General features: G+C 38.6%; 1 protein-coding gene across 3 annotated transcripts; it reads right to left on the bottom strand.

The window, feature by feature from the left end:
• Positions 1–23: 23 nt before the first annotated feature.
• Positions 24–9,492, bottom strand: clcc1 (chloride channel CLIC-like 1). 3 transcript variants are annotated; one of them, XM_088077721.1, is made up of 12 exons: positions 9,314–9,492; positions 8,987–9,146; positions 8,742–8,849; positions 7,624–7,734; positions 7,262–7,471; positions 5,820–5,960; positions 5,618–5,720; positions 5,090–5,181; positions 3,536–3,682; positions 2,879–3,445; positions 2,709–2,752; positions 24–1,462 (listed from the first exon to the last, which is right to left on the bottom strand). In XM_088077721.1, the coding sequence occupies exons 2-12, from the start codon at positions 9,116–9,118 to the stop codon at positions 1,324–1,326; spliced, it is 1,794 nt and encodes a 597-aa protein (XP_087933847.1). In that variant the 5' UTR covers positions 9,119–9,146; positions 9,314–9,492; the 3' UTR covers positions 24–1,323. The 3 variants fall into 3 exon arrangements, with proteins under 3 accessions (XP_087933847.1, XP_087933846.1, XP_042372262.2); XM_088077720.1 differs by having other exon boundaries at positions 9,285–9,492; XM_042516328.2 differs by lacking the exon at positions 2,709–2,752 and having other exon boundaries at positions 8,987–9,491.
• Positions 9,493–9,806: the final 314 nt, after the last annotated feature.

The raw sequence follows: 9,806 nt of genomic DNA on the forward strand, positions 1-9,806 counted from the left end.
CAGTGTGGAAATGAAACACCTGATATGAAACATACTTTACTTCTCAAGATCACACACCTGTAATAACATCTGGCTACTAAATTAGAAAATGAGCAGTGATATAAATTATTAAATACATATTTTTCCATTTGGAGAAAGCAAAAATAAACTGCACAACATACTGTATATGATATGATGATATTTCCCTGGAAACCTGATGAATTAAAGTTTAATATTTACTTTTCATTTAGTTCTATTTTAATCTTCACCAGCTCCTGAGGAAAATATCTGGCTCTTTATCTGCTACATGATGCACAATTTTCACCAGCAAGTAATGGATTGGTGTGACGTTTTGTTGCTGTGTTTTGCGTGCAATCCACTGTGAGATATTTAAAAAGTAGAAGTTTGCAGCAAATTCAAAGAGGGACAGCGGCTGTAAACGTCCGCAAATTGGGAAGACAACGAGATTCGGGAGCTCCTTGTCCTCTGAGCAGAGATCAGCTGCTATGAAACAAAGAAAGTAAATGATTGTGACTGATATTTTATGCCATTGTTATTGTTAAGAGAGTGTAAAAACATCACGTCCATTACGTCTTTTGGTCCCACAATGCCAGAACCGATTCAAAATCACACTTCAGGGGGATGTTGCCGCCATCATTTGGTTCTTCGTTTTTTTTGGTTCACAATTTTTTTACATTTTCATTAAAAGTCACCAAAAATTTGAAAGGAAAAAGTACACCCAAAAATGTAATTATTATTATCATTACACACAATAAATGGCCATGATTTTTTTTCAAAAAATGTAATAATTGTGGCATTACTTTTTCAGGCCTGGAAAACATGATTGTGAAATTCCATGTCTTTTCCAGGTTTCCCAGATTTTGCGGAAACCATGAAAATAACAAGCAGACGGCAGGTTCTCTGCAGATACAGACCCCACCACACGCTGCTATCGGGTCACTGTGTGAGTCTATATGTTTATTAAGAAAATCCTTCATAGTATGCCTTCAAGTAGACAATGCTATTTTTAATGCATTCAATTCCTGTTTCCCTGATAATGGTTTTTGTCTGGCTGCTGTGGGGTTCATTTAATGATTTGTTTTTTGGAACTAAGGAAAGACAGCAAAGCCGAAATCCTCATGAAGTAATGAGTAGATTCACCAAACTGTGGTGTTGACTCTGCTCGGGGAAAGGCACATTCAGCCGACCCCACGGCAACAAGACAAAGTTAGTTGGCAACACTGAACGTGTTCCCCATCTGGGTTACCTTTGAGATGTACATGCACATCGAAACAATGTGTGTAACATCCACGGTCCAACCAAAACCAGCAAACACTAATGACGTTAATCCTCCTGCTTTGAACGATGCAGAGGCGGCCTACTCCACTGATGTTGGAGATGTCTCCTGAACAGGAACTCCGACAGTTTCAACAGACGGCAGTGAGTCAGAGGAGGTCCTATCTTCTGCTGAGGCCTGCAAGTCCTGCAGTGAGGAGGTTTACATCAGAGATTTATTACACAGAAATGCTTATATGGTCAAATACAAATGTACTGTAGCAGAAAAAAAGACATCCATAAACCAAGGTATAAGAAATTCAGAGATATATTTTAGCTAATAAAATATCAGCCAAAAGTTGTCAACTCAGTATATTAAGTAATTACACTGATTAAGGAATTAAGCTTATCAATGACTTCACTCCCTAAAATGTCTATACTGACTGAAGTTTATGTTATGTTATGTTATGTTATGTTGCTGCTCCAACCCTAAAAATATTCATGGACTAAATTCACTCATTTGCAGTGGAGTGCTGACAGATCTAAGTGTTATTTGTCCCCAAATGTTACATTTATAACCAACATCAAAGTCATGAATAGAAAAAGGGGAAAAAAGCAAAATATTTCTGGTTACAGCGAAGAACAATTAGGCAGTTAAAATTAATTTTATTCAAAGAATTAAATGAGACTTTGGATGTCATATATGCCAATCAAAATCCACTGCACCTTAATTTGTTATAAAAGCTGGAGTGCAGAACTTTTGTCTCCCCCCTCTGCCAGTAAGAGTAATTACATAAACGCTGCGCTGTACTGTTGACGTTCACCCCATCTCGCCTGCCCCCTGAAGCGCTCTCTTTATGTTTTTTTGGGTTTTTTTTAAATTATATACGTTCCTCTGAGGGCCAAGTTTCTTTTTTTTTTCCAAAGCATCCACTTCAAAAACTTTTCTTGGACGCTTCTCAGGATTTAGTATCTCCACTTCCTCCCACTACAAAAACTAAGCAAAAAGATGCCATGCTTTTAGAGCCTTGGAGTTGCAGTTGCAATAGAGAAGTGGAGCCGTGTTATCAAGTTCACGCCCCTACACCTGTAGGACACGTCCATCTTTTTATAAGGTCATCAATCTCCCCGCCCCCCTTTTTTCCTTTATTTTAATCTTTATCTCAGACTGTTAACAAACTCAATGTCAGAGAAAAACACAATGATATAACTCTGGTAAACTGCGAAATACAGAGCTTACCCTGGCAAGGCAAGGGTTTGAATGTAACACTCTGGTTTAGATGTAAAAGTCCCGCACTCCAGCTTTAAAACTGAAACAAACTTCAGAGGTATGGTATGGCAGCAAATACTGGCTGAAAACTTTCACAAACACAAGACGAGCTCAAAAGCTATCATAAATGCACAAAAGTAAAAGCACGAAACATAAAAATATCTAGTTAAAAATTCTTATTTACCAATTTATGTGAATATTCACCATCCCATTAGTGCATGTGAAAAGCTGAAGCATTAAAACAAACAGGGTACTTTAAAGGTTAAATCACAGTTATGAAGCATTGCTTTATGTCTGAAGTTGGATATTAAGATGAATTAGAATTAGTTTGGGTGTATTTTAAAAAGAACTCACCTGCCGTCTTCCTGCTGGCTGAGCTCTGCGTGTGGCACCGTCTCTGCTTGGTTCATCATGAGAAAGCTCTTTATTCACTTTCAGAGGTTTTGTTTTTGTTGGAGAGGAATCTGATTCAGTGGGTTTAGTTTTTGTTTGGGTCCTGTTAGCAGCAGCACTACCAGCAGTTGCTCCTTCAAGCTCCTCTTGTGTCTCCTGCTGGTTTTCTGAATCCGACTCAGCAGAGAGATTCGTCTCCTCCCCAGGCGGCGCAGCGTCCGTCTCGTACTCATTTTGGGGAGGCTCTGCAGTGCGTAGCGTCTCCACAGCCACCTTTGCTGGCTCTTCTCTGGGTCTGTAGGGCCGCCTCCGATGAACCTGGTTCCTGTGTAATTTGGCGTTATCAGCTTGGTGCTTCAGTGCGCGTCGTGGTGCATCCCCTTCTGCTAAGTGGTCGATGTCCTCGATCTCCTGGAGGCGAGGCCGCCGATGCTCCAGCTGTGAAGGAGGTGGATCTCTCCGAGGGCGGCGGAAAGGTGCAGTGATGCCATGCTGGAAGGCTGCTTGCACACTTCCATACATGCATACCTGTAAGAGAGTTAAATAAATACACCAGCATAGACACTTTGATTTTATTCACATGCATGAGTGTCGGTGTAATTTATCAAGAGTGCCTACCACAATGGCGAGCACGATAGTGAAGAGGACTGGGATCTGCAGGGTAATTGGCAGATCTTTGAGGAGGGCTCGAAGAAACTTGCTGATCCCCTCTCCAATGTGCTCCAGCGGCTCTGTGATGAAGGTTGTGATGGTAACTGCGAACGCCTAAGCAGAGAGGGATGTGTTACTTTGTGTGTGTCACTTCCACAACAAACAGAGATCAGAACTAACGCTGGGATCACACTGGATGCAGAGGCACCCTGATATGTTTGTTGTCACACAGCGGCCCATCACCAGTCACCTGGCTGTTCACACCAGGAGTGTATTTCTCCATGCCGGTCAGCAGCAATTCTCCTTTTCGACTCCTTTCTTATCATACAGAGAGCTCTGTCCCTGTCCCTCTGGTCTTGCTTGTTTGCGTTGACTGCTAGAAGCTTTCATTACTTGACTTTTTATCCAGTTTTAGGCCAAATTTTTAAAATACACCTTTTAGATCTTGATTGTTTTTATCATTTGGATTACTGGAATTTTCTTATGTTAATCTGTTCTGTACACACGACATCTATTGCACATCTGTCCATCCCAGGAGAGGGATCCCTCCTCAGTCGCTCTTCCTGAGGTTTCTACCGTATGTTTCTGTTAAAGGGTTTTTTGGGTGGAGTTTTTCCTTATCAATTGTCTCTGAGGCAAATTGTAATTTGTGATATTGGGCTTTAGAAATAAAATTGAATTACAACTGAACTACATGAGGAATTTTAGTCACTGGACATCTAGAGCTTATGTTTAAAAAAAAACAAGCTGAGCAAACATTGATGTCAATTCAGACATGTGAGAGCAAAGCTTCCACGACGTGCAGACGTTCCAATGCGCCTGTTTTTCACACTGCAACAGCTGCATCCTGATTCAATTAACATTAAACTTTAGAGAGCAGCAGTAGTGCACCACATGTCGTGACAAAAAATAAGTCATCAAAGCTGATACATATCTGTATTTTCTTCTGTAAATATTAATATGTGGTAAATATGGAGAAATTAATTATTTTAGTGCAAGGCTTCCCAGAGCATAACGTCTATCCAACGGGCAACATTTTAATGCACTTAAAAAACAACATCTGCAAGAGGGTCAGCTACACATTTGGGATTTCTGTTGAGTAGGCTGAAATGTAGAGGTGGTTTTCTTGCACATAGAAATGCAAGTACATCCTCCCTCCACGCTCTTGGCAGTTGCAAGAGTGTAGCACTCAGCACACTGTGTTTTCCTGATGGAAAGAGATGTGGCATGTGTCCCTGCACTCAGATTGCACAGGTAGGTTTTGCTTAACTTATTGGTAGCAACAGATCCTATATGGGGATATAATAGCAGACGGGGAAAAATATCAACACACCATTTTTCAGTTTTTGTTTTCTTTCCAGAGTTGTTAAAAGAAGTCGAAGGGTTTTCATATTTCACTTCACCAGTTTTGACTATTTTGAGCATCCAAATAAAAATCCATTTAAACTGCATGGTGTAATGCAACTACATATGAAAAAACATATTTTACAAGGCACAGTACATGCCATCATAATGACATACCTTGGTTGGAGGTACCAGTAACCAGGGGTCAAGGTTTTCATAGTATTTCTTACAAGGGTCATCTTGAAGAGTCAATGTGCTTCTAAACCACTCTGCAAGAACACAACCAAAATAGAGGTAGATTAGAAAACAACTAAATATAGTTAAATAAAGTCTGGTGGAAACTGGCACCTTTCTTCAAAGTCATAGTGTCACTGTTAGTAGCAGAGAGTTTAACAAGAAGCATGGACATTATCAGATCATAATATTCTTCACTTCATCTCTGTGCAGTGAAAACCATGTGCCTCCACATTTGATTTTGGATGTGCTGACAGAAACATTAAAGAGGCTATTTTCAAATTATGTAAACTGTGTTTGACAATCTTTTGTGTGCTTCTTGTTTTGTATAATTTTTCATTTCGCTGTATTTTCATTCTTGTATCACTTCTCTTTACATGTTCGAAGTAAAAGCAAAACAAACCAAACCAAACATGTATCAAATTATAACAAGGCAACAATATGTTATATCCACACTTTTAATGGGCTCACCTTTCAGATTATCACTCCAGTCAAATTTCTTCAATCCAGTGCATTTTGCATATTCAGCATCGTTCATTTTTGCTAGCTTGCGTTGATGCTCAGCAAAGGCAATCTGAGGAAAAAATGTAATGGTGTTATGAACTCTGTCTGGGAAAAAAGCACTAAATGCCAGCTAAACAAGAGTAAAGGAGCTGGAAGAGTTCTTCTTTACCTTGTAAAGATAGATCCAGTTCCAGGGAATACTGACAAGGAAGCTGACACCAAACAGGCGACTGAACTGTATGAACCAGGACACCTGTGACCACAGCTGAGTGCATATGATGACCACGATGACCATAACACCCAGCCCCAACTGGAACACAAAAAAACAAAATGCAACTTTACTGGTTATATGAGATGGAAAATCACTTGTAACACAAAAAACACCAAAAGCATTTAAAAATGTGGAACAATTTAGACAGTAGGATTGTAAGACTTTGTGTCCACCAAAGCGATTTTCCCCCTATTTTTCTTTTTTTTTCCTTTTTTAACACCAGCAGTCCTCTAAAAATGCCCAGCTGGGAACGCTTGAAAGTGCTTTGGTGGCGCAGGGTTTCGTTTTTTTTTCTGAGATATTGTGGTTGCGTCAAGTTGCTGAGATAAGGACTATGTGCAAAGGTTAAAGTGTCATATTTCTTCTCCAATATTGTTGTTCTTCAGAACTCGTACCTGTAGGAGGTGATGGTTGGTCTTTGTGTATTTGTCCTGCTCCTATTACACTGTGATTGGACGTCTGGGCCAAATGTGACATTGATGAGCAACGTTTACCCAGAGCTTAACATTTTTCAACACTCTGCGCTCAGAAAAAAACCACTAAACCTGCAGTGCTCAGCGCAGAGTAGATGCTTAACATCTCACCACACTGCTGCTGTATGTAGAGTTAATAAAAATACACTGGCGTCAGAGTAAAAACACTTCACAGGACGTTAGTATTATTATTGTTTGAAAGCTCACTTTAATAAGTGAAAAACTCACATGAAAATGTCACATTGAATACAATCGTATATCACAGACATTTTTGTTGATTTTACTGCATGTAATGATCTCTTTTTATTTTGCTGATCTTCTATAATAGTGAAAATTTCTCTGCAGTCTTTTTCCTCCTCATGCATACAAGTGAAGATGTTACAGGCAATTTACAGGCACACGTAGCCAAGAAATTACCTTTTTCCAGGAAAAATCTATCTCATGTTTCTCCAATCCCGACAAAGATTTTTGGAACCCAGGTTTCTCTTTTATGTAATCTTAAAAAAATCACTTCACTGGAGACTAACCCAGATACTTAAGAGCACAAACATACACTGAGAGTGAAGCAGCGAAATGCTCTTGTTTAAGAAATCTGCTTTGATCTGTTACTACATTTGAGGTTTTTGGTATTTTGAAATTCAGGTGGATTTTTAAAAAGCTATGCAGTATGCACAAGATGCTACAGATGTTCATCGTCTCTACACACCAACAGGGTACTCAAGTTTGCAACACACACTCTCGTGTCTCACATGAAACACAAGCAAAAATGACTATTTTAGAGAGCTCTGACTACAAGAGTGTGCCTTTAGGAAACTCAGTATTGTAAAGACCCATAAACAAAGATTTCGGATGAATGAATGTACTTACTTTTAATAGAGTGTCAAGCTCCACGCCAAAGGTGTCTTCAAAACGCCATTTCCAGGCCTCGTAGTCATGTGGTCTGAGATCCACCAGTATTTTGTCCAGAGCTCCTGTTCTAAAGCTGTCTGCACCAACCAGAAGATTCTGGATCTCTGTCATGGTTTGTTTGGACAGCAGGATTTTGGCATCATATAAGACTTCAGTGGAGTCACTTGGCTAAGATGAAAAGAGGAAAAGTGTTAAAATGGTAATGTCAATGTAAGCCATGTGATTATTGTAAGAAAAGCTCTGTAAAATGCATTTAAGATTTGTAAAGATGTAACCCGAGCCACACAACACAGCATGATACATGTAAAAATAGCACGTACCAAACCAACTTTTTCTATTTCATTCCGCAGTCTGGTGAGGAATCGCTTGAACACTGGATTGCATGTAGGCTGCTGTGAGAGGAGTGTGATTTTCTTCCTTAGTTCTTCATTCTGAATGAAAACAAAGAACAATATTTGTGAAGTTCAACAGATTTTAAGAGGGTAGGTTTTCTCATCAGTGTCTCTAAAAAGGACAACCAGCAGAGAAGATGCTTGTTTTCAAAATTTCACATTATTGCTTTGGAAAAAGGGTATCTGATGTCTCACACAGCCTCATGCTCTAATATTTTGAGGCAAGCTCCACACAAAAGGAGGGATTATTGAGGTTTTTTTCTGCTTTTATTATTATTATTATTTCATCATCATTATCAGAGATTCTACAGATTAAGAAAGTTCAGATTTAAGATGTTTGAAGACATTTTAATGCTACTCAGAATTAAACTTAAGACCAAAATTAAACTAGGCTAGTTTTTTTGTAAAGTAGGCTATTGTGTGTCTTATTAGCAATCTTAGCTATCTTCAGTGATGAATTTTAACCTTTTGATACCTGAGCAAATTGGCTTGATATCTTTAAAAAATCATGGGAAGAAGGCAATGTACAACAAAAGAAGCCATGATCCCAAAATTATCTAAAAAAAAATAATTAAAAAAAAAAGTACAAGAAAATTTTTCTGAAAATCAGAAAAAGAAAAAAAATTTTAAAGAAAAAGAAAATGAAATGTTTTTTTTATTTTAGTTTTTTTTTTTTTTTTTTTAAAAAAAGGTAAACAAGACTTGGAAAAACTGCTTAAAAATACAATTCTGTAACAAAATTTTAAACATGTAATAATGACAATTATGAATATAATTTATCACTGTTTTTTTAAATTTACCCTAGATATTCTTCCCTCCCTTTCCTTAAAAAATATTTTTATATTTACTAATATCTTGAAATTTCTGCAACATTTCTTGCCAAGTTGCCCTTTGCCTTTATCCCCATGTTTCTGAGAGAAATCACACCAATTAGCTCAGGGTTCAAAGGTTTATTTAATGGCTTTGCCAGTTTTTGCTGTTATTATCTGTTTCTATGTGGTAGTTTAGCTAGCTCATACATACCCTGAAGTCCTGTAACAACACACCTGTCTCTGTAGCTCCATTACTTGGGTGTTACACGGCGTCACCTCCACCTGATTGGAGTCCCGATTGTACTCTCTTCTCTTGGTTGGCACATTGTCATAGTTTGCTGGCTGCAAGGCACACACACACACACACACACACACACACACACACACACATTACCAGTCACAACAGAAATATTTACAGGACTTTCAGGGCATTCAGCCAATGCATGTTGATAAAGAGTTTACATGTAACCTCGCCCAACCTCTGCAGGCTTCCTCATAGTTTTGGTGCTTGAATCGTAGTTGATCATGTCGTAAGGGTCTATCCAGTCGTCGTCGTCCTCCTGCGCTGTGGCAGCCAGACACAGGCTGCATACCAGGACGATGAGGAGCATCCTGGAAAAAACAATGGGTACTTTCCCCCTGCAACTTACCGACCTGCAAGTTAGCTATCTATGGCGATATCACCCAAACAACATTCAGGAAAACTGAAAGCAAATACTGGAGAGTAACTGTGATTCAAGCTAAGCTGAGCTAATAACGTTAGCTAAACAAGCTCACTTTAGCAGCTATGATGATTTCAGACCCACCGACTTCAGCTTGGTTTTGCAGATACGTTGATACGCGAGGACTGCAATAATACGGTAAATATTTAATGATATTACGGCGAATTCTATTCAAACTGTACAGTACAGCTCGACGCTACAATCACAAGTCTACACTGCACATCTAAACAGAGTCGCTTTGACTTACACACTGGCATATGTCGCACAGGCTCACGGGAAAAGTAGTTTTTTAGTAAAAGGGCCACACGCGTTTTTGTTTTTTTTTTTGTTTTTTAACAAATTCTCAAGTACAAACTTGGCTTTGCATCTTGGATTGGATCGGTGGGATCAAGTGCATTTAAAACATTTAAATGAAAAAAAGACAAGATTAAATGATTTCAAATGCACAAATGGAAATCTGACATTTTTGGAACTAATTGCACTATAATTTGAGCATCTGTCAATAAAAACAAATAATTGCAAAAAAAGTATGTCACCTATAAAGTGTTATAAAAAGTATAAAAATAATTATGTAGTT

Source organism: Plectropomus leopardus, chromosome 5, assembly GCF_026936395.1.
Source record: "Plectropomus leopardus strain MGB_pleo_1.0 chromosome 5, ASM2693639v1, whole genome shotgun sequence".
NCBI lineage: Eukaryota > Metazoa > Chordata > Actinopteri > Perciformes > Serranidae > Plectropomus > Plectropomus leopardus.

Coding starts and splice junctions, on each gene's coding strand:
- clcc1 (XM_088077721.1), bottom strand. CDS start 9,118: ATGCTCCTCATCGTCCTGGTATGCAGCCTGTGTCTGGCTGCCACAGCG. Junction 5,721..5,819: donor ACTGGATCTATCTTTACAAG/GTAAAGAAGAAC, acceptor TTTTTTCCTCAG/ATTGCCTTTGCTGAGCATCA. Junction 3,446..3,535: donor CTATCGTGCTCGCCATTGTG/GTAGGCACTCTT, acceptor ACTCTCTTACAG/GTATGCATGTATGGAAGTGT.